The sequence below is a fragment of the Mesitornis unicolor genome, unplaced genomic scaffold (genome assembly GCF_000695765.1).
Source record: "Mesitornis unicolor isolate BGI_N332 unplaced genomic scaffold, ASM69576v1 scaffold22104, whole genome shotgun sequence".
Lineage (NCBI taxonomy): Eukaryota > Metazoa > Chordata > Aves > Mesitornithiformes > Mesitornithidae > Mesitornis > Mesitornis unicolor.
Genome location: NW_010178576.1, coordinates 202,203 through 228,228, shown reverse-complemented (window position 1 = coordinate 228,228; position 26,026 = coordinate 202,203). Strand labels below are relative to the sequence as shown.

General features: G+C 33.4%; 1 protein-coding gene across 1 annotated transcript in view; it reads right to left on the bottom strand.

Moving 5' to 3' along the window:
• LOC104539076 (kinesin-like protein KIF6) overlaps positions 1-26,026 on the bottom strand; it is a gene marked incomplete at its 3' end in the record, with an annotated part of 45,383 nt that overhangs the window by 13,079 nt on the left and 6,278 nt on the right. Inside the window, exons 4-6 of the mRNA XM_010182511.1 lie at positions 10,285-10,432; positions 8,811-8,920; positions 779-908 (exon numbers count right to left, since the gene is read on the bottom strand). Coding sequence (XP_010180813.1) covers positions 779-908; positions 8,811-8,920; positions 10,285-10,432 — 388 coding nt within the window. The remainder of the gene's footprint in view (positions 1-778; positions 909-8,810; positions 8,921-10,284; positions 10,433-26,026) is intronic.

The following is a 26,026-nucleotide window of genomic DNA, read 5'->3' as shown; positions in this document are numbered from 1 at the left end:
TGACTATTTAATATACTTTAAAAGTCTCTCTCATTTATTTATTATTTATCTTTTTAGTTAGAGGAAGAAAACCCAAAAATCTGTAAAGTAGAATTAGCTGTGTTGTGGTAAGACATATTGCCAGTGCTCACATTATACAATACATTTTTACATTTAGATTCCATTTCCAAGTATGAAGATAAGGAAAAGAACCCAAACCCTATGGATTTTATTAGCTGGATATGGAAACATTTCACTTGAAATTTCCAGAATCAGACCCTTGTCTTTGCATATTGGCAAATATTTATCTTGAATGTGCTTCACAATTCCATTTGATTTTTAACACACAGAACTACATGTTTATGCAATAAGAAAAAAGATGGGACTGTTAACTCTTACTGTAACTACTTCAAAGACAATTTAGTACTTCTGTGGGAATGTTTGACAACGCTTTAAGGACAAGCTTTCTAATTTTTAAATGTGTATGTATGCTGATACATGCCACGTTCAAAAGTCAGTCTACGGTTTATGAGAATTTTTTTTTCTTGCTTATTTTAACTGCAGTAAGTGATGACATCAACAATCACCAATTGGGTTCACTAAGGAAAAACAGAAAGCTCTTTGCGAATTGAGACCTATAATCAGAGAAATGCTTATTTAATTTCTCTGTGGAAATATACACAGAAAGAAGATCCTCATTTATGTCCAAGGACTTCCAAAATATGCATCTTATGTGGAGAAGTTTATGACCATTTTAACTCTGGTGGTGTTAAGTAAGATGTGTACCAGAAATTCTCACCTCAGCAATCATTCTGTTGGTGTCACCCAAAAAGAGTAAGTTTAAGGCTTCTTCTTCATTGCTTGCTTGCTGAAGAGACAGGTTTTTCAGATGAATGTGCTGATCAGGGTCTTCCATTATTGTCACTTTTCTACATGGGAAAAAAAAAAAATCCAAAATGAAAACTAGAATTGTTGTAAGGTGATCTTTGTTCCATACTTTTATTTTGATTGTGACTAAAAGGTGACATCTAAAACCCCAAACCAATTATAGTAAAATAACTAAAATCATTGAGAGTAAACTGCACATTAAAGGAAGTGCTGAATATGTTTTTATGTCATCTCCTTTTTACTCCTTTAATATAAACTCCACATAAAAAAGGAATATATAAAATCTATAAATATTAGAGAAAGCTTTGGGATTCTTTTTTTAATGAGATACAGTAAAATCTCAAGGGCAAGAGGTTAGATGAATCATCACAAACAAACAATAAATAGAGGTTTGTCTGCAATTACCACAGCCGTTCAAGTACAAATGATAGACAAATCATACCATAATCTTGGTGAACAAACAGGCATGGAATACTTCAGAATCAACACATCTGTACCCAACATGTTTCTAATAACTTTGCATTTGTCAAGACTATTTCTCTTTTTATTCTTCTCAAATAGTAATAACTACAAAAGTAAATGATCCTTTTCTTAAATTAAAAGCAAGCAAACAGAATGATTTTATTTATTTCCACTGAGGTTAGAAACACTCTTAGCTGTACTTCTTTAAGCCTTAAAGTTCAGAAAAAGAAAGTTAGATGGAAGTAGCAGGGATATGGCAAAAGTTCCAGGAAAGCTACTAAATATTTCTGAAACTCCTTTTCACTTTAGTAAATAGCCCTCTAACATAAAAAGATACTCATTTGATCAGGTTACTGAGAGTTAAACTTTATTGGATTTACTGAGTAGCCATTAGTGTCTCCTCAGTTAGGACACTCTATAGTATGTAACACAGAAGTCAGGTAGTTGCATCATCAGATTTGGAAAACTCCTGGACTGGAGACTCTGCTAAAATTGAAGTACACTAATTCTGAAGATGAATGACATGTCCTTCACTGTGAATTACATGTTCTGAAACAACTTATGACAAATAAATTAAAACTTTTCAAAAAGTTAGAAGTTGTTTTTTTTTTTAAAAAAGGGTGTTTTTTTCCCTGTAAGTACAGATAATAGTTTATATATACACATACAGGCATACGTGTGCACATATATATATATATATATTTGTATATATTTTCCATATTCTTCGAGTTTAACCACAAGAGGGAGTATGGGGCTTGACTTTTTATCTCTAGATAGTTCTTCTGTGTTAATTACTCCAAGTTGCTTCAAAACCACACAGGTTGAGTTTTGCTCTGCTTTGCTTGTCTTTTTTTCCCCCAAAACTGACAGAATCAAACTCAGCAGCTAAGCAGCATTCCATAGTATTACTCTTAACTACTGGGGAAATAGTTCACCCTCTGATGGTCAAGACATTGGAATGGAAACAGAAATAATCTGAACACATTGCAATACACTCACTTTTTTCAAGAAAAAAAACAAACAACAAACCAAAACATTTCTACACACAATGCACACACAAAGTGCACACAATTCTTCTTTAATAGTCGTAACAATTCTGATTTTTCCAACTGCCTCCCATTTATAGCCTTATTTTTGTGCAGTAGGGTATGACAGCACTAGGACAGTCATGAAACTCTGCTTCCCACATTCAGAGCACAAACTCAACAGCATAATTCTGCTCTTGCATGACAATGTTTTGATAATGTCAAGTTGTATTCTGTCCACAATTCCATCTGTGCGTGCATCACACACTAAAGTCCAGAGTGGTTCTGATTACAGTATGATGCTTTGACTAACTGTAATATTTTGATATTGCATGGTAAGCATCATATACATCTTTTGATAGTTTAGGAAAACAATGTTTTAATATGCACACTTGGCAGAGTTTTTAAAAATTTAAGCATCTTTTCATATTACATTTTGACCAATACTTATAAATTATTTCCAGACAACAAGGATATTAGTTTGGATGAAAGGCTCTGGAGGATTATTATATCAGACAGGAGACAGTGGGGACGTCACACACTAGTGACAGCTTCCTATACAGTGGCCTTGCACCTATTAGGAGGATTTCCAGATGATAGTCTAAATTTGCACATCCTGAGAGGCATCTGTCAAAACTTCCTCAAAATATGCATTCCAAAATGACAACAAAGTTATTTATTTTACAGTCATATAAAGTTACTGTATGGTATGTATAAGAATTGATTTCTACAGAACATTCTCTGTATTCATGAAATCTTTAAATTTCATTGCCTTAACTTGGATCTTGGAGTGGAAAAGCTCTGTTTAGTTATCCCATACTGACTGAAAGAAGGCAGAGACAAAGTTTTGTTTTCTTTATAAACAAAGAATCTTTTCCATTTGACTTAATGGATGAAATTTATAGCTGACTAGGAAACCTGTAGGATGGGATCAGCCTTTTTTATACTGTTATTAACTCAGGGACTTTTCTGCATCAGCTGTGCTGCAATTAAAGCAAAAGAGCCTTACACATTGAATGCTTTCATTTATGACATTCCTGTTGCTGGCAAACAAAGTTAAAGCTTCCTTTGATTAATCTATCTTTAATTAATACTACCTCATTAATTTGTATAATATAACTTTAAAACCCAACTTTAAATATTTGGGAAAACAAATGATGATTTTAAAAATAAAGATTCCTATGACTATATCTGTCTCTAGGGCTTAGAATTGAAGAAATCTAAAATAATCTCAAAAACTTTTATAAACATTTAAAAATTAATCATAATGATACAAGCAAATCATAGATGAGGATATATACCTTCTATGACAATACTTTAGCAGATTATAGTGATACTACTTCAGCATGAGGAAGAGACTATACAGACAACAATAATAAATTTAGGAAAAGCATAAAACAGAAAAGCAAAAAGTATGCATCTTTGAGACTGTCCAGAAGAGAATGTACTAAAGGATAACTATAGCTAATCTTTGTGTAAAGTTGCAAGTTGCTTTAGGTTTTAAGAAAGAATGGCCAATATCATAATTTTATAGATATCATTAAAAAAAATATCTTTCAGAAGTATAGCTCTCTGAACACATCAGAGGACAAAGTCTACACTGATTAAAGAGACAAGGTTACAAAGTTACTCAGGCACCAGCACAGCTTTCAACAGCAGAGAGATGTGACTTTCTGTTCAAGCAAACACCTAGAGCATAATCTCCTTAGCTTATGAGACATGACAGAAGTATGAGATGAGTAAGTATTGGTGCAGGCTTTTGTTCTGACATATCATATTGTGATAGGAAATCCTTCCCACTGTCTCCAATGCATTCTACATATGAGACAAGAAAAACAGTTTGCTGCTTCTACAATTTATGGACATAGGAGTGCATTGGTACTGACTGAGAGACTTTTAGGAAGTGCTGCTTTGAAGAACATTTAGGAGTTAGCGATTCACACAGCAGTTAAACTGAGCAGGCACTGTCTGTGCTGTGCTACACACACAACGTGGCATTCAGACCTGTGTGGTGCTACTGGATAAATTCAGCCAGGTCACTGTAACAGAACAGCGCGCAGGCAGCTCCCACCTGCTTATCACACCCTCTGTGTGGCCTTGCCTTTATCAAGAAATGCCACAGAAAGTTCTCATGAGAAGACCTTTTAGAAATGGAGCTGATTTCTTGTAAGGAAACTATATAATAGATTGAATGACCAAAAGGAAGAGCTTCTCTCTATGGACATAATCTGTGCTGCTCTGTCCAGTGCGCGGTCAGGAAATACACTCAGGTTCCATCCAATGCAGCATCCGATGGGATGTAAGATTTACTTGCCATCTATAGTCCTCTTCTTATTCTGTCTTACTAAAGCAGTTCCATTATTAAGCCATTTGCTGTTGGGTCTTTCTTACTGAGAACCAGAAAGAGCCCTGCACCAGCTCTCTCTTCTCCTGACCCCACCATGAAGAACAAGAACAAGGAATAAACAATATATAATGTATGTTGAAGTTATTATACACATTTAAAATAATAAATGTAATTTAAAATGTAATTTCTTTGAACTGTAATGAACAAAACATAATCTTTGAAGAAATGATCAGTTGTCTCCTCATTAACAAACAGAAAAGATTAAGTTTAAAGACCTTAAGATTCTCCTAATCTTTCGTATTCCATAGCAACACATACACTGAACACTTCATTTTAAAAGAATGTATGTCACATGAAAACAGTGAGCTATTATTATTGTTAGCCTTAAAAATTTAAAAACACTTTAAATTTAAAAACACTGAAAATACAGTTCTTGAAGATCGATGTATGGTAGCCAGTTTCTAGGTTACAGAGTTGGTATAGCCATTGAAAAGGAGAAGGGCTGATATTAACACTGTTGAGCCTGAAGTATATATAATATATTTCCTTTATGTTGAAAATTATTTCTTCAGACTTTTTTTTTCTTCTTTGTTAAGTATCACAAGGAATTATTATACTAGTTGGTTTAGAGTTACTCATTTGAGGTAGCTAACCAATATTCAGTTACATATTTTTTAAAAAATTAATATATTTTACACTGACCCAATAGAAAATATAAAATATAAAACACACACACACGTATCATTGTTATGTCTTAAATTAATTGACTGCTAGCTTAAAGTGTCTTCCTTTTCATGAAAATGAGTTCACTTAATCTATAGTTCAAATAAATTTCATTTTTCTGTAGAAATATGTACAACACTGTACAACAAAGAACCTGTTAGAAGTGTCTTGCACAACCTTAGAGCACATGAAGAGCTTCAAAAAAGTGTTCCTAATTTGAACAGTCCTGCAAACCTTTTATGAAAACAAGAGATGCAGTAAGAATTCAAATAGTCTCCTACCAGCTATATTTTATAGCAATAGTTTTATACTTTTTACATGTTTGAAAACAATCATAATCTCCTTGTATAAACATGGAAATATCTATAGCTACAAACAGAATCAGACTGTCAATAATAAATTAAGTTTTTGAATTCTAAAAATTAATTAAGATTTTAAAAATGTATTTGCATCTGCATGTTCTGGGTTTCAGCTACAGTGTCACAAAATTAAAACAGTCAGTCAGCTTTGTGCAAGCAAAACAAGTTACAATTGCAAGCTAAGGTGCATATGAAGCATTAAGGTATATCAATGACATCTTCTATGGGCTATTTGTAATGTCATTACAACTCAAAATTATAAAAACTGGTTTTTTTATGTGAAAATAAAAGTTCAATTGTATTTCAAAACAAAATTTAGTTTATGCTTATCTGCACCTATTAGAAACATGATACATATTTAGGTATGCATATATAAATATGTATATGTATATAAATATCTCTAAATAAGCATACATAATTATGTAAGTCTATATATGAATCTATATGCATATACATAGAGGAATTTCTTTCCAGACAAGTAGTGATTTCTGTGTACAAGCCTCTTCCCTTCTCATCTATCAGATTCTCAAGAAATGATAAAGCAGTACTAAGATGAAAACATAATAGTCCACTGAATATACAAAGGATGGCTACACACAAAATACTGACTTCAGGAGCTGGCGCTCCAAATCTAATTATGTAGTGAATGGATGCAATGGGCAATTTTAAGAATTTTTATTATTCACTTTGCCTTAAACATCAAATACAATTTTAACTTCTTGTATATCTTTGATTCAAATTGCATCCCCTTCTTTTGCAGGAACGTGGATAACAATACTATTCCAGAACAATTTGCATGCTTTACAAGGCTAACTAATCTTCTGTTTACTCCTCTAAAATGACACATTTCTTCCACACTTTTCTCACAAATTTTTGCTCCCTTTTTAGCTCAGAATGTCAACATATATTTTTACATTTTGAATCTCTAAATTATTATCTTAAAACATAACCAAAAAAATGTATTAATTAAATATTTTTATAGAGTGCTAAATATGAGTAGTGAAGGTATAGTTTTAGTGTAAAGTACTTTTTCTTTTGACAAATAATGTACTGGAAACAATAATGACCTTGTCCAACAAAACCATTAAGCACTTCTTGAAACTAGTTAGTCTACAGAGAAAAATTTATTATCTCACTAAAACTCATCCTGTAGTAACATACACTAAATAAGTTTACAGGTAACTTAGATTATCCCAGTGTGCTCTATCCCTAATTCACAACCAAATTATCTGTCAACTTTTATGTTTTAAAAGTAGACTAATACATAACAAAGAGTCATTCTTTAGTTTAACTGAATCATCGTACATACATAAATTAATTTTGAGATTCTAAAATTAATGATTATTAGTAAACACTCAGAACCTAGTTTTAAAAAGTGACATATTTTCCAGGGTATATGACTCCTAAATAACTGTTTCAAATAAAGTTGCAATTCAATTAATCAAATTCAATTTAGTTTGACTGAATAAATTCAATTTAATAAAATGAATAAATGGAATGAGTTCAAATAAAATATTTCTAATAACTAAATTAATGAAATTAATAATTTAATACACTTGAATAACTTAATAGCATTAAATTTAATAAGCTAAATAAAAGTGTAAGTAACAGACTATTTTTCACACGCAGCTGTGAAAAAATCTGCACTTGCAAAAATGGGCACAAAAATTAAATTATTATTCAACTTAGTCTCTGAATTAAATTTTTTCTCTGCATAGCACAGGAAGAAGATAATAAATTAAATTAAACTCCCATATTTTATCACAAAAATGACATCAGTAAATATATATAGCATATACAGCCTTTATAGCATCAACATGTCATAAAGCGACAAAATTTAGTTCAATTTTACAGATGGAGAAAGGGAAGCAATGGAACCAACTTACAGCCTAGTTGCATACTTTGAGTTTGGCTGCTGCCTTTCTCTTCTCTAGACTAGCTTATTTTATTAGTCTTGAAAGTTTTTTTGACATGTATGTCCTAAATACCACATATTATGTAGAAAACTAAAGCTAGATTTTAACACAACTTGGAAGAGATTTTTTTTTAATAAATAAAAAGCATTTAATACATTAATAACATAATTAGCTATTTTGAAATAAAATTCTATTGATTTTCTTTTACTGCTTCATTGGCAGTTTTCAGTACATTTCTTGCTCTTGCATCAGCAGTGATTTAATTGCTATTTACATGTTTCAGTCACCATCATGTCAAGTAAGAAAGCTTACAGTTCCCAGCATTATTTCAGGGCATTTGCAAATCCAAGCGTTCAACAACTTACTTATTTACAGGTTTACTCTTTGCTGAGTAACATGACACAGACTATAAACTGTTTTCTTAGAAGAAACTTAAAAGCTAGGGTTTGAATTTCCTTCAAGATCTACAGCTTCACTAGGCTTATGTGTTTATGACTTACAAATTGTTCTTTGTTACTCTTCTTCAAGTGCAAATAGGTGCTAGTGTCTAATAAGTGAAAGCTATCATAACAATCATCCATTCTGAAGTAAATACATTGGATTGCTTTGTGGTCTTTTCTATCTGTTACTTACCTTACTTCATAATCGCTTATTCTAGAAAAATAATTGCCCTTGAAGGAAAAGGTCCAAGTAGAAGCAGGGAGTTTTTCTCCCTACTGTTGCATCCTGTTATATATGTCTTTGCCTTGCTATATATGTGTCTACCATGCACACACACGTGCATACCTTGTAAAGAGACAGGCTGCCATGAGAAAAACAGGTCTATCTTCTCTTTCATTTGCAGTGGCTGCAATAGATCTCTTCTCCGTAATATCAATACACATTTTAAAAACCTTCACCTTCCATTACTCCCATCTAGTTTCCCTAGCCTCTATACATAGAAAGTTAGAGAAAATTTAGTCAGCATTTATAAAATTGAGAAAACTAAGTATTTCGAATTAACACTGAGATCAGTAGCACAGTTTTAAAAATTCCTCCAAAAATGCAACAGGGCATCTGAAAATTATTTTTGTTGTTGTTTTTGATTATTTTCCATAGTTTTATTACTCACGGCAAATCTTCCAATCTGGAGGACTTGTGTCTTGGGTCCAGCAGATCGTAACCACACTCATTGTAGATTTCTAAGTAGGAAACATGAGTTGTATACACTTTACTGCGATCCTGGATAAGAAAAAAAAAAATAGAGAAAAGGAAGAGCTATTAAGTCAGAGCTAGACCAGAGGACAAATTTATCACTACAGCTGTTATGTTGTTTCCTCACTCTGTCTCCTTTTCTTTTCCAGGGTATCGTTTTCATTTTCAATTTGAGAAACTTTTATATAAGTTTTATGTTACAAATGCATGAACAGTCAAGAAGAAGGAAAAAACAACAGCAAAAACACCACCAAAAACACACAGACAGAAAAACCCAAAACAAAAATCCCTCCAAAACCCTACCAAGTCCAGTTTTTTTCATTGGTTTTTTTATATCTAGAAAAGTCTGTATACACTTTGGCAGAAAATGGCAGTCTGCTTGCAGAACCATGTAACACGCTATTTTTCATTTCTATGACAGAAAAAGAATATTATAAAGAGGTAAACTCTCATATTATGGATAGAAAGACTATGTTTAAAAAAAAAGAAACAACAACAACAACAAAATAAAATCCAATATTTACTTCATTCAGCAGTATGTCACATCAGTGACGTACTGCTTTCCACTCCCTTTATCATAACATTTAAGCACTGTATATGATGTAGGCTGTTCTCTGTAATCCTTCTGTATTTACATTGCCAAAATGTAACTTAACACAACTGGTTTTTGCAGACAGAACTTTCTTGTGCCCCAAAGCCAAATTCAAACAACATAAACCTCAAAATAATGGGCTATGATTTCCAAAAGAAAAGAAAATTAGTCATTTATTTTCAGCAGAAGAATCCACTGTGAAAGCACTCATATCACACGCACAGTAGCAGTTTAATAACCCAATCCACTACAGTTGTTTTGCAAAATATTTTGAGATATGAACTTGTCATTCTCATTGAATAGTTATTTCCCACGTTTTTTTATTGATAATGACAGTTCACCATTTCAAAGGACACCATTTAAAGAAGATGATACACTACAGATGGATGGAAAAAATTTAGTAAGGAACTGTTCAAACAGGAAGCTGTGGAAATAGAAGAATTTCTGAACAATAAGTTAAAAGGAGATGTTATTAAAACAAAGGGCTTGATTTGCTTCTCATTTTGGGTAAAAAGTTTTGTTTCCTTAGGTTCAAATTGCACTGTCATAAAATAGCACGGTTTTAAGAACTACAAAAAAACCTTCCAATGATTTCCATTATTTTCAATCTACCACAACAAACCAGGCAATCAAAACTATTAGCAATGTATTCTCGTACAAGGTCTCACGTTGTGTTAGATATTTTATTCAGCACTAATTTTAGGGCTTCCTCCAACACTACTGTAAAACAGCCTTCTGCAACATAGTTAATTATTTGTAAACCAGACATTAAAAATAAACAGAAAACAATGTCCCATACCTTCTGCAATTGATCAAAAATATAAGAGAGAGTCCTGGGAATGATGCCTCGATCACTGTAACGTTCTGCTCCTCCAGTGATGGTAAAAGTTTTGCCGCTACCTGTCTGACCATATGCAAAGACAGTACCATTATATCCTGCCAAAACACTGTAGAATAAAAAAAACAGGGAGATAATTAATATATAAAGCATAAGTTATTTTCCATTATCAACTGCGTACAGAATCAAATATAAATAACACTAATTCTTAGTTACACAGCAGCTGTCTTCAGTAATGCAAGAATACATTTCAAGATAGGTATTCTAGAGTCAATGAAATTTAAACTATCTAGAACCAAAGGACTTTTTGATACCTTGACTTACTTCATTATTCAATAACATCATTAGTTGATCATATTTATCGCTATTTAAATTACCTTTATATACTTTTTTCTTTGGCTGATGATCTTTTACAAACATGATATTTACTCTCTCAAAAGACTATAGATGTCAGGAATTGTGACCATTGATACATTACAGCTAACGAATCTATAAATATTTCACATATGGCTTCATTGATTGCAGCTAGAAAAGACTGTAACATGGTTAGAGACTTATGTAAGATACAGCTATACATATATATAGGAGTCTTGTTTTATTTTGAGACTACTACTATACTAAACTATCAGACCTGTTCTAGCTTGGATACACGTCTGCAGGAGAACCTGTGCTTATAACAGTGCAGTAAAATCTTAATTTATTATGAAAACACACAAAAACACATCAGTAAAAGCAAGCTTTTCTGTTAGAACTGTGACTGTACAGGACGCTTCTGTGGAACAGCAATAGAAGCTATGTAATGGCATAGTTTGGAATGACATTCAGACTCAATCATCCTTTTTCAGACCTCTTGTACTTGCAGAAGTGCCTCATAAGATCCTAGTTCAAATATCTTTTCTCTAATTCACCACACTCTCATCGTTAATTTCCTCCTGATTTCCACCAAACAGTAGATAGGCTTAATACAGTTGTATAGCTGCACACTGGGGAGGAAACGTGGGACTTGGCTGCAACTGACAAACAGCTCAGCACCCATGGCCAACTGAAAGGAATGTTCAAGTTGTGACTCAATACACTTCAACATTTTTGGTCCTGATTTTGTTCTAAAAAAGGCAGCTTTGAATGCAATGAACAAAAATCAGTCCCCTACATTATCACGATCTATATTCCACTACTGAAAAGTCAGTAAAATTTGAAGGAACTATTTTTACATGTAAATATAGTTTTTTTCTTATTAATTTATGGCAAAATTTATTGCATTGTTTAGGAAGACAGAGTCATATTTTTCAAGTGAGACGCCTTTAATGGGCTGATGTCTGAAATATAAATAAAACATTTCATTTCATATTGAAAGTAAAATTTCAGGTATCCAATGTTTAAAACTCCTATTGATACTCACAGTTGACTATCATGCATTTCCCTTGTACAGCTCTGTCTCAAAAGACAAAAATACTAAAAATCTATTTCCACATTTCTAATTTCATTTCTTGTTAGTTATTGTGAACTGCCCTGAACTTGAAAAAATATTTTCAGGGCTCTAAGAGTTTATACGTCACACTGACCAGCTATAAACAATGACGAAAGACATAAATTCATATTCTGAACTTTCAATTGCCTGCAAAAGCAAAAAAAACCTGAACAAAATTATCAAAAACTCTTAGAATCACTAATTCTATAGTGATGAAATCAGTTACTGACTATAATATTAAGATAATAAACGAAACCAGAACTCATGAGAATCTAAAGTTGACAGTATATATGACCAAAAAATCAGATCAGACTGTCAAGCTTTTTTTTTTCCTGTCAGCAGCTGGCAATTACAAAATGTTTCCTGGATTCATCACTCTCAAAATTGTTCTACCACAATTTCAGTATGTCCTGACAAAATATATGAAGGGTGTATTTGAAACAAACAAAGCAGTCAAATAAGAATTATTTTATTGATAAAACTTATCAGAAGCAACACGCACTCTGGATTTGATTTACTATGCTTAAGTACCTACTAATTTTGCTAAAGAAGAAAAGCTAAAATTATTCTTGTGCATTTTGTTTATTGAAAAAGTGACAAATAAGCTAAGATTTTAAAAAATAAAAAGAGAGCAAACAACTGCTGCATAAGAGGAAAAGAACTATGTATAGATAGCTGCTGGTCTGGCGCCACGTGAGATGCAATGGTTCTCCAACTTACAAAAGTTTATTTAAAGGCCTGAGTAGTTGCCAAATTGCTTATTTTAATCCATTACAGTAGGATGTCAGAGAAAAAAACAGAAACATGTTGAAAGGAGCTACAGTGAATATCTGCTCCCAAAGACCAAAATGCCCAAAGACAGAGTATATAGAGATGTTAGATTCCAGATGTTAGCAATCAAAACAATTATTATTATAAAACACCTCATTCATCTATCATAGGGATTTCTAGCGCGCACTTTCACAGTATCTGGATGCTGAAGACAGTAATGAGTTGTCAGAAGGCAGGGAGTATCAAAAGAAGCTCAGAGATGGCAGGTTCAAAACAAGCATGGGAAACGATTCTTCATTCAAAATGTAGTTAAGCTTTGAAACTCCTTGCAGTGGGATGTTTTAGGTCCTAAAAGTTCACATAGGCTTCAGCAAAGACTGGACTAATTAATGAAAAAATATTCTCTAAGGTCTACTAAACACAGAGAAATCACAAAGTCCTTGAACTACAAATGACTAGAGGCTAACAGAATACTTGGGGGGAGAGGCTCCACATGCTCACACTGGTTTGTTTTTTTTCCCCCCAGAGCTTTGATTGTTAGTCTTTGTGATAGTTAACATACTGGGCTAGATGGAACTTTAGTCTGACCCAATACAGTTGCTTTTCTGTCTTTACATCTCTGCTCTTTGGCTTTTCCAGATCTAACATTTTGGGTAGCTGTTTTCTTGCTCCTTCTCTTCTTTAAAGTTGTTAAAAGTATGTATTTTCAATTACTGTGACATGGCTCCTGTAGAAAGGGGTGTCTTGCCATGTGTCTAAAAAAAATGGCAAAGGTGTGGCTGCAAACTATTAACTTGACATCCCTGAACTTCACAAAAAGCTGTGGATTTGGATCATCACATATGTGATATTTCATCCTATGCTTACATACCATATGCTGTCAAAATAGCTACAAAAGTCAGTGAGTTTTCTTTGTGTTATTTGTTTCATATATTTCTTAAATTTCTTGCAGTACAGAAGCACAGCTCTGAAGAGTTTTCCAGAAAACATTGAAAGTTCACAAAACGTGAAGGTATCAATGTCAAAAATGTATTCTTACAGTTCAATGCAATTATAGGTAATATTAATATTGCATGGCATAGGTGCACTATTTAAGTCATGGTCATGATTCCACAGTTGAGTTCCACTTTAAAATCCAAGATGAAAGTAAATCTTTTTTATATATGTGTATATGTGTTTGTTTATATATGTCATTTCATCCTGTCCATATTTACAGCACTCATTTCTTTCATTCAGAGTATACTACAACAAAGAGAATTTAAGAAAAGCCTGCTTAAGGTGCTAAGGAAGCCTATAAGGGAAGAGGACTAACAATCGTATCAGGGAAACTGCTGGCAAAGACTTCTAAGAGTGAAGTGCAAGCCCATGAAGACAGGATGGAGAATAAATTCCCTAAGTCTAAGAAGAAAACCACCTTTATAAAAGAAAAGGAACTAGGAGTTCAAGCAGGACTGACAGAGCTCCTTTGACTTAGAAATAAGCTGAAGACTGTGATCTCATCTTCCAAAAAGAGTACATGGAAAGACACACTGAAAAGGAAAAGTCTCTACTCTATCAGCTTGTTCACAATGAATTAAACTTATGAACTAAAAAGAAAAAAACTTATGCGTGCACATATATGTTTATAAAAGAACAAATTTCAACACTCAAGATGTGTAACCATCAATCTAGGTATGATATTCTAAATATTAGTCAATGTCAGTTTTGAAGTTCTGTATGTGATAAATCTACATGGATTAAGTCATATAAAATCTGTGCCTGATGTTACTAATTCACACTTCCTTTAAAGAATTTCTCTTGAAATAAATGTGAATACAGGATGCTTTAACAATGAGGCTTGTGGAGAAACTATTATCATAGCAAATACTTGCTGAAGATAGACTTTGCTCTTTTTCCACTTCTAAGAACTTCAAGTAAAAAATAAATGCCAGACTTTATCGATCTAATTCTAGTTCTCCGTCCCAAGGAGTTTTACTCTGAAATGGTAACAATATACGTAGGTGAAGCAATGCTTAATCAATCAATAAATCAATTAAACCAATATCTATTCACTAAATACTGAGCATGTTTAAGATATGTACTTAGTGTTTTCAACCTAAGACACACAATCCCTTTACCACAGAAAAAAACATAGAAAGCTTCATAACTCTTTAGCCATCTATAAAATGTTAGTTAAAATACAACAAACTACACTGCAGAATTACCCATGACAAAATGAAGGGACTCTCAGATGCTAAGAGTTAGTATAGTGAGCAGAAAACATACACATTCTCCCTTTCATCACAAAATGTAATTGCAACAGGTATCTTAAAAAGTTGGCAACACCAATTATGGGATGACAAGAAGAGAATGCACTTTCTGAACAGTGTCCGCCAAAAGGATCTTTGAAGATTCTCGTTTCTGTATTAAAGCTGTCCCCCTAACAGTAGCAGAACTGATTCTCTACTGGGAAGGCAGTAGAAAGTCAGCAGCTGTTTTCTGCCTATCCTGCAATATCTACTTTGCAAGATGTCAGTTCACCCAGACTGAGTCTGCTTCTTTGCTCTTCAAGTTCTCTGAACAAAAATCCCAAACTGTTGCTAAACTTAGTATTTGAAAATATACGGGTTGACACGGTTACTGGTGGTAGTCTTGTGAAGACTTTAAAATACGCATACATAAAAATAGTACACTAAAATGATATTTTCAGTCATGCTCCCTTGGTGTTATCAGAATATCCAGAACTTTGCAATTTTTTTCTCCCAGGAAGCCAAGTTTTGGCATGGTTAAGGAGACACTTCATTGAATAAATTGTATCTTTACTATTTCAAACAAAACACATCAAAGACACATAATCCAAGGAGAGGCTTTGCTGAAAAGATCTTTCATGAACTTGTGCAATGCTGTATAGCTCCCTGTTCAGAAGTTCATGGACTACTTCCAGACAGATTAGCTAAAATGTTGCTGGAGAAATCTGTCTCCGGTACATGTTAGCAAAGTTACTCTTGTTATGACTGTCAGAGTTCCTGGAGGGTGTTCCAAGCTCAGAACTATAAAGCCTACTACAGCAAAAAGTAAGCTTTTTAAATACAATGACTAAAACTTGTCCAAATCTGTAAATTTGTTCCATTGTGTTAGGATATTTCTAGAGTTCATTTTCCTTACACATTAAAACACACAGGCATGTATTTGTAACACTTTGTGATAGACTTACCTTTTCTAAAAAGAAGAGAAAGTGCTATTCATCACAAGCTACATAAAGCCATCTTTGCACAGTAATGTGTATCAATTTTACCTACAAAAATATTTAGGGTTAGGTTTAAACCAAGTAAATACAGAAAAATAGATGTAAAAAGTCAGTTTCTAAAAAATAATTTGTTGTTTCGGCTTTGGTTCTACTACATTACAACTAGGTATGCCATGCTCCTATCTGGAAAATATGGACCAATTTAAATGTGCAAAGGAGAAACTTAAGTTGTGTGCAAGAGCAGTAAATACGACACATTGCACTTTGTACTTGTGAATGAAAAAATCCACTGAATATGAACAAGTGTCATTAGCCTGAATTTCCACATGTAAAGAAATCTCAAAAAAACTGCCCAAGTCCTCAAATTCTGTGAGAATAAGCTTTCCAGACAAAGATGACGTTTCTGGGAAAACACAGACATATAGTAGTTCTGCAAATAATCGTATTTCCATCTCATTTAATATATTGAGCTGTCTTTGTATCTTGTTATTAACATGTAGATGTTAGTTAAATGACTGCCAAGACAGGCCCCAAAAGGTCACAGCCTGTAAATTCAAATGGATCAAAAGTACTAAACAAATTTAATCTTAATATTTTATATTTAGCTCATGCCAGAATATTAGCATTTATCTGGTTTTGTAGCATAATTAATAATTGTGTCACTACTTGGTAAGGATATATATTTAAATTGGAGATCTATTCTTGTGTTTCAGTGAAAAAACATCTGGTCAAACCATATGAAGACTCAGATATCACAAAGCTGCATACAACAAAAAAAATTGTAATGTTTGCTGGATATGATAATTTGAAATTGAAACACGTACGTCTATGTGACAATGTATTTACGTATGTATGTTGTATTTAAAGGTGTGTTGGACTATAAATTTTAGTCTTGTTTTTCATCACCATAAGAAAAGTCAATTTGACATAAATTACAGAGAAGAAACATCACGATGGCCTAGAAAACACACTGAGAAAGAGTTATCTACCTGCAAGGTACAAAGAAGTAAGATCGTGATCCAAAGTTTATTCGAGTCAGTGACCACCTTTCCAACAAGCTCACTGAGTTTTAGGTGGGATCCAAAGTATAGGACAATTTGACACAGTTTTTTTGCTGGTGTAAATACTTAAACATACCTGTATGTATTATTTATGAACTCCCAACATAAATTCTACTAATTATTTTTTTCCAATTAACTCAGAGTACTTTTCACTTTAATACCGCTCTTGTTTTGGAGAAGAGACATAATAAAAAAGCAGCAAGCTGAAGTAAATGTCCCTCAATTAGCCCACTTTCAGTACAACCTTAAATCTGCTTTACAACATAAGTACTTTTATACAAAAGCTTACACAATGATGCTTGCTCAAGAAAATAAGTTTTGGCTCTGTGAAAAATGGATTATAACATCCTTTCTCTTCTGCCCTTTAGACTTTGAGAAACTGATGAAAAAAATAATCATTGATTACAATAGCAACTGTTCAATATTTTAAAAGTTCCCTAATTTGTGGTAAGACAGTCATAAAAAAACCTTCAGAGTCCAGAAGAAGAAAAACATCATGAAATGGTCATTACATGTAAGGACTCAATCAGTAACTCTGAGGAAGAACGGACAAATGCTGTAACACTGTAACTGCAACTATGATGGTCTAAATGTATAAGAAAAAAACCAAGTATTTAGAGAAAGGTAGCATCTTTTATTAGACTCACTAATACAATAGGGGAAAAACAAGACTAGGCTCAGGGCTTCAGTGGATTACTGGTTTTTTGGTTACGTTAGAAAGACACTGCCACTTTCCTTATAATTGTGCTAAGCAAAAGCTGTCAGTACAACCTTGTATCCATTATCAGGCATAGGACAATTCTTTCCATTATGGACTCCTATACGAATGTAGTTATAGGAGAGCAAGGCTGAGTGGGTTTTTTTTCCCCCTCATCTTTTGTCACTCATCAGTTAACTTGCACTTTATAACTTACTCATAATTAGTGGTGATTTAAAAACATACACAGTGAGAAATTAACTCTATTTAAAAATTCATTTTAGACCCCTATTTAAATAAATGGCTGTTACAGAGTTGTGTACTGGCATTTTCATTCACCCAACTGACTTGCCTCATGCCTGAAAGATGCCTAATTCCTAAATAAAGGGTGTGATATAGAAGCCTAAGTCATGCAAGTAATTCCACTTAAATTGATAGATAAGCTATGTTTACAACCGCTTAACATCCCTCAAGTAAGAAATGCCTCAAATGAGAGCTAGACAATTTATGGGTGGTTTCTACACTTTAAAATATCACTCAGTACTTTGTCCTTGAATATTTGAGACAATATAAATAGTGTTATAAAGCCCAGTGACAGTAGACAGAGGTTGAAAGCAGACTGAGGTTATTTTATTGTGGTTGGTTTTTCTGACTACATTATGTTTTAATTTCCAGTGAAGATCATTTGTTCTATTTAAAGTTTATGGACACAGAACATTTTACTTGTTTCTGTGCTCATTGTTAATATGACTTCAGGCAGGCTTGTCCCCAAGTATAACGAAGAACTCTGCTTCCTCTGCTGCTACACGTAGTTTTGATGAATCAAACAGGGCAGATACCATGAAAACTGGCAAGAACTTAAAACAAACTCTCCCCTTTGAGTTCTGTGTCCAGTTTTGGACTCCCCAGTAGAAGAAGGATGTTATAAAGAAACTGGAGTGAGCCTGACAGAACCAAGTTAGTTTGGACTGGAGCACATCACACATGAGGGGAAGCCAAGAGAGCTATTTTCTATCAACCTGGAGAAGCGAAAGCTACACATGCACCCGATAAGCACCTTCCATTATGCAATGGATTGTTGCAGAGATAGACTCAGACTCTTCTCAGAGGCTTAGAGTGGAAGGACAAGAGGCAGCGCTCACATGTTGCAAGAGGGGAAATCCAAGTGGTTATAAGTAAAATGTTATTCACAGTGAGCGTAGTTAAGCCCTGGAACATATGCCTTGATGGGTTACAGGATCCCCATCTTTGGACATTTTCAAAGCTCTGCTGAACAAAGGCCTGAGCAACCTGATCTAACCTGAAAGCTAGACCAGGTTTGCTCAGGAGGTTGGACCAGATGATCTACAGAGATCCCTTCTGACCTAATTATTCTAATTTGTTAGCAGTAGGTTTAATTCACATAGAATCATCAGCAGGAGGAGAAAAAAGTAAACGGTCCTTATCAGTCCCTGAAGTCATGCTACGAACTGCTACAAACTGCTCTACTTCAGACTAGTCTTAATGAATCTGTTTTATGACCACCAATTGACAGTCTTCATCAGGGAACTCAAGAGTGCTCCGATTCCTTTTGTGTTACTCCAAACTTCATTATGATAAAGACAAAGACACAGTAACAGCCTTATAACTTTCTGACATTGACAGGCATTACACACAAATGTGGAAATCTTCTATTCGCAATTGGTAAAAGAAGCCTATCCAGAACACCAAAAGCCATCACAGCAACAATGAACATGAAGTCCAAGCAAAAAGATTTTCTTGGTTTGACACTTAATTCCTATTGCAAGACATACTGCTCAGTCTTCAAAAGGTTTAAAAAGATGATTTAAGTAGTTGCACTTAAGCCATCTGTAATTTTTATTATTGTTTTAAAATGAAAAAGTTCAGTTAAAGGTTTTTACTAAGTTTATAATGAATAAATAAAACATGTCTAAATGTTTAAATGAATAAAAAAGGCCTTGTTAAGTAAGGATTAAATTTTGTGAGTGTTTATATGTAGATAAGAGAAAATCCTGAGAACAAGAAACAAATTGAATCTTTAAAAAATAATTACTTTGATTTTGTTAGTTTATTTCATCTTCATATTATTATATAAACCTGAGTTCTGACATCTTTATTTTAAATGACTGCTAACATAAAGACATGTGGTTGGAACAAATATTCAATAACTATTAAAATATTAGACTAAAGAAAAAATGCAGAAAACACCAATATCTTTGATCTTGGGATACTGTCAGCGATTTCCTTAACTCAGTTCTTGCTGACCTGAAATATTTTACCGATGATCCCTCACTTTCCTTCTTTTTATTTCAGAAAACCCCAATTCATAGTTATTTTATTTAAAAAAAATAAATCAACACAATCCTGATAAAAACAGCCACCAGCCATGATATTTAAGATAAGAAGAAGAAAGAATTTCATTTGCAGGATCTGGAAAATAAGTTTTCAGAGGAGGATTTGTCTTTACCAAGACTCAGTATTTTGGGATCTTCTGTCACTTGGAGGTCAGATTAAAGTTTATTTTAATTAAAATAAATGAAGTGACTCAGTATGACATTTTTTCTTTATGCCTTTGTCAGATTTATGGAACAAATCTAATTTGTTAATGCCTCATCTTACAAAAACACCACCAATTTCCAAATGTGCGTGTAACTGTGCTTTTTGAGAGCTTAGTGCAAGCAAGTTCCCTTAGAAATTTCAAAAGTGCTTTATCCCTCAAAATAAAAAAGTGTTCTTATTTTATCTAAATATATTTCAAATTCTACCATAAGCACTGCAGAAGTGACACAAAGATATTCTGAATCAAAGCTATCAAACTGTAACCTACAATAAGCAGTCTTCTTGAACAATTCTGAACTGTGCAATTTAAGTCAAAATTAACAGAAGAAACTAACAATCATTTAAGATGAAACATTAATGGAGCTTTTCATTTTTATTGTCTCATAATTGTACACACTTTCAGGAAAAATCACTAGCATTACTGCTTCAATTTCTCTATTTAGGGGAAATTTTAAGCTACATTTGTTTCAAGCTGACATTCAAAAAAAGTGTACTTTAATATATACAGATTCTACAGGTCTTTTTGTACCTCAATCACTCACATTAGCAATAAAACAGTTGTGATGCAAGATTGCCTGCAGATGAGCCAAGCCACTACTTCCCACACTGAATATATCCAGGTCAGAATGGATAATTATTTGTACAAGTCCATCATTTAATTAGTTAACAAGGACTACCTTCTAGAAAATCCATGTGCTTACAGGCCTCATGCTTACACCTTAACAAAATTCCAGAAAAAAACCCTTCCACTAATAAAGCACAGTTGTTTTATTGGGCATTCTTCATTTGAGGCATATTAGCTTGAAGATTTATCAAGCCTTTATAGAAAGGACAGCTTTGATCATGGTAGCACATATTGCATCACGCTGATGATACCAAGAGATTTTAACGTGGTTGGGGAGCTGCTGTACCAGGAATATAAAATGCAAGTAATTGCTTTTAGAAGACAAGGGTCTTACAACGTTTTAATCATTCAATCCTTTTGTATGACAAATTAAGTCAGTTGACATTTATATTGACATTGCAGTACCAAAACTGTACCAGTTTTCACCAAGCTCACTGCATCGGAAACAACCATTCCTATTAGGGCACGCAGCAACCTGCTCCAACAGTCAACAATATCTACAAATACAAAGGCAACATGCTGCAGTCCCACTAAACAAGCCTAAAAAGCAAGGAGAGGCAGAGGTGAAGGGACTGGGGGTAAAAAAGGGTGGAGAAACAGCTCCCTATATGTGATACATCTATAGCAAGTTACATAGGTATAAGCAAGATTTTTGGAATGCACAGGTAAGATGAGTTCAAATAAGAATGAAGTTTAGTGCATCTTCTAAGGCACTTAATTCAGATTATTTCCTCACTGAAGCAGAGAGATATAGGTAAGCAACCTGTACCTGTTTCAGGTCTCATTAAAAAAAAAGTTGATTTAATCCCTCAAAAGGATGAGCTCTATACACTTCTTCTGAGGTGTAACTTCTTTAGAGTGAAAAGAGCTCTTAAGCTTTTATGAGATAAAAAACAATAAATAACCAATTTCATAGTGGGTTCTGGCTATAACATAACAGATAAATAATCATGACTGAGTCTTCTGCTCTCCTGTCATCTATTTCCTGATGTTGTAGTTTGACATTTTCCTGAAGATGGTTGGTACTCTTAAAACTACTGTTATTTAAACCATTTAAAACACCAAATGTTGCAGATGTATAATTATACTGTCAAATACTCACATAAAGACCTTGTATTTCAAATTATATGAAAGTAAAAATAAAATTAATTAAAAAATAATCTGGAATTCCAGTTGCATAATAATGATCTCTTTCTCATAACCCAAATATTTGCATGAAGCCAAAGCTTGTGTAATAACTTCATACAAGAATCGAAATTAAGGAGGTTCAGAGACATTCCTGACAAAGCTAAACGTGCTATATAATTCCCTATGTAAAATCAAATTATTGTAAGATTTCAGATATGATATTTTATTTACTTTTTCACAATTTAAGGTTTCCATCACAAGGAAAATACAAATGACATCACATTTTAAAGCATAACAGTCTGCAGATTAAGTACTATCAAAGGAATAGCCCCACTAATTCCATATTCTTCTTGTTAGAAGAAACTTTTACTAAGGTATTATATATGATAAGGGCTTCCAACAAAAAAAAAAAGAAAAAAGAAAATGTTTCTTTTGCTATAAAAAGACAAAAAGGTATCACTTTTATCTGTCCCTAATAGTTAGCTTTAAAAGTAATCAAGAACCATACAAAAATCAGAAATAAAAATCTAAAGTTTTTAAGAATCTCTCCACTTCTTTTACTCTATGATGGTCAAACACAGACATCATAACTTATTTGGAACCCTTGTAAACTAAGTCAGATTTAATGTTCAAAGTAATTTCTTATCCAATGGTTAAAATGTCAGAGCAATTATTAATCCGCAGTCCTACTGAAGTGAGTGAATGTAAAGCACATTCAGCATTCCTCTAGCTTAGATGCCCAAAAGGAAAGCACAATTTGAGAGAAAATCAGCACTCTTTTACAAACTACTGAAATTTCATTAGTATGAAGAAACCTGTAGATATTCTGTTTTCCTTGGATACACATGTCCTGCTTTTGCTAGGACAGAAGCCTAGAATCAGTTTTCTATTCAGGAAAGCTGCATTTCTGCAAAGGCTCCAATACTCGATTTCATGTGAACAAAGCTGATAAGACGCTTTGTTTTCGTTTTCCACTGGCATTGGTATGTAGCAATTAAGGTCTTTTACAGTTTCGAGCTTGTCAGGTGCAGAAGCTTGGGGTAGCAAAACTCAGGGCCACTGACCTCAACCTGACCAACAAAATTATTCCATACCATAAGCGTCACACTCACTATAAATTGGGAAGTTTGCTGGGGATGGCCCTCTTTACTCAATGGCTGCAGTTCTAGGAGGGTCTCACCCATCATTCTACTCCCAAGGCCCACACCCCCACTCGCTGTGACCATCACAGCTTGCAACCACTGTATCAGCCGAGTATAACTCTCTGTACTTTATATTAATACAGGTTATTTTCATTATTATTTTCTTAAATCTGCTTCTATTTCAACTCACGGGTTTCCTTTCCTTTTCCCAATTCCCCTCCCCAGGTGTCTAAATTATGACAATATAGTAAAATACAAATGTCTGAGTTGTTAGTGAGAGGGGAAAAAATAAAACCCAAACAAAAAAACCCCAATCAAACCATAAAAGAGCAGGTCCAAATACTTTTATTATATCATCTTATTCACAGACTTAAACAAGAAGAAAAAAAATAGCAGAAAAGCAAAGGATGGTCACTGGATTTCTCTGATCATATTCAGTAAAGCCAGAAATGTCGTATTCGGATGTTTAGTCTATATCCTGTGGCTTTGTATTACAAGGCAATTTAATGATGTAAATATGTTTTCCAAACATTTTCAATTACTGGTGAAATATTTTCTAAAACTGGAAAGAGGGACATTACAGAACATAGTCAACATTATAATGATGTTGTTCAGCAAAATATTTTGACTACATCTTTTGTAAGAATAAGCAGCAAAAAAACCCCAACAAAACAACCCAGAAAAGAGTAAAGGGAAGTAGTTTGTATGTTAGAGATGCTAATTCGAGGGATAAACACAGCACACAAGAAGAAACTAAAATTTGCAGCAGTGGGAATATGGAGGCTATCAGATCTTTCAGAAAAACATAAGTGACTGCTATTATGTTTATAAACAGCTGAGCTGTTTCTTGTTTGCAAGACATTTGAAGAGAAAATACTTTCAAAGTCATTCTTTAATAAATTCCAACAAAACATTGGCCATATTAGAACTGACAACAAAACTAATTCCAAAGCACTAAGATTTTTTTACTTAATTTCTGATTGCATTCATCATCATGAGATTAATATTTGAAGCATTGTAAGAGCAATCTTGTTCTATTGTTAGACTAAAGCAATGCTTAACTGTTAGCAAACTGCAAAAGAAGTATGCTATTTACTTTCTCTATTTTTTAATAAAGTAACAGAGTTAGTGCTGCTGCTTAAAAATCAAGTTGTCTCTGCACAAAAAAAAATAAATCAAGAATATATATTTAAACTGAAAAGGAAAAGAGGAAAGCACAAACAAATAATAAAAAAGAATCCGAGAGATGACTCAAGCATTAACAAAATTAAAAAAAAAAAAATCGAGCAAATCACATGCTTATAATGGTTTGCAGAGGCTGGCACATTTGACTGAAGAAGCAACTTAAATGAACTAACATCTGGTTCCTCTGAAACCACAGGCAAGATGACAATGTAACTGGACTTAAAGAGAGAAACGTAGTGGTGCAACGTCAAAGAAAGCCCACTTAAAAAGAAACAGAAAAAAAAAAAAAAGAAAAAAGGAAAAAAGTTGCATCCAATTTCCATTCATCCAAGAACAACTTAGAAAGATTTTAGACTTGTGAACACTGCATTGCTGGTTTTAGTTTAAACAATGCCCAAGATTTTTTTTCTGAGTATTCAAGTCTAACTGAATTTTCTCATGACTGTAAGTATGCATGGCAAAGAGCCTCAAAACCTTATTGAACTATTTCATTGATACTTTCCTGCTACTTTCTTTACCCTGAGCAATACACAGATAAAGACTGTTCCCTTTGTAAAGTGACTCCAGTGACAGAAATGAGTGCATTTTCAAGGGTTTTCCCTGCAAAAAAAAAGTTAACTTAGAAATAAACAAACAGTGAAGAACATTTTGCTATGAAAGACTGTGGTCTTTCAGAGTAGCAGGGCAACTCTTATTGTCCCACAATGGAAAGGAAAATTGAGTCATTAACTACAGGGTGAAATAAATTTCAGGCACAGTTAAGGACTCCATTAGCCAAGGAACCTCATGACTATGAGGACATTTTGAAATACATATTTTTGCTTAAGGTAAAAATGAAGGAAGAGGATGAGAAACAGAAACATTCTTCAGGTACTGCCAACCCTACTATAAATGCACAAGCAAAATTATGCTTCAGTATTATCAGTAACAATAAAAACATCAATTAGAATACAAGGTTTAACACATTATAACACTCAGAGTAAAAATAGTCCTTATTCAGTTAAGAATGATTTTATAAATAAATTTTATCATTAAAAAACTCAGCTATTTGGAGATAATTGTATGCCTGAACACCACTGATTTTGATAGCATTTAAGTACTTAAAAATATAAAAAAATCAAAACTGAAGTCAATATAATGTAGCAAATCAATGTATAAAAATCTTGTATCAGCCAACACTATAGCAAAGGAAAACAATGCCACTTCCTCTTTATCAGAACACTGTATAGGTGAATTATGCAACTGGAAAACCTTTCTATTTTCTAGTAAAACACTCGAAAGGAAAAAAAAAAATAAAAATCAGTCAGTCTGTTGCTAGTTAGCCTTGATACTCTGGGTTCTTGTTGAGGATAATTCAATCCATAGCATGTAGCAATGAGAGTTTTAACCCTTCTCTTTCCAAGCACAATCAAATAAGGAATCCCTTTTGGGTAAAAGAAGAATCTAACAACATTTTTTAAAGCATATTTAACTTATTCCAGAGAAGTTTCAACTTCACTGGCTCTTCATTTTCACTGTCCATTACCCTCCTGCTTTATGTGAGACTTCTAAGAAGAAAATACAAGGGGAAATCAAGAAAATGAAATTATAAAGAGCTAGTTATATTTTTTACTTTCAAGCAACAATCTGAGAAAGACTAAGTGTCCAGCTGAGGATGTCTGTTTTCCTACAGTGCAAAACACCTGGCAGTGGAATAGGATGAAGAATAAGTTGCAGAATCATAGCTTAAACCAACAGATGGGTCAGGCAATAACTGAGAAAAGTTGGCACCTAAAGTAATACCTCTCAACTCACTATGAGTTTGAATTCTGGGCAGTAAGTTTTATAAAAAAACAAACATT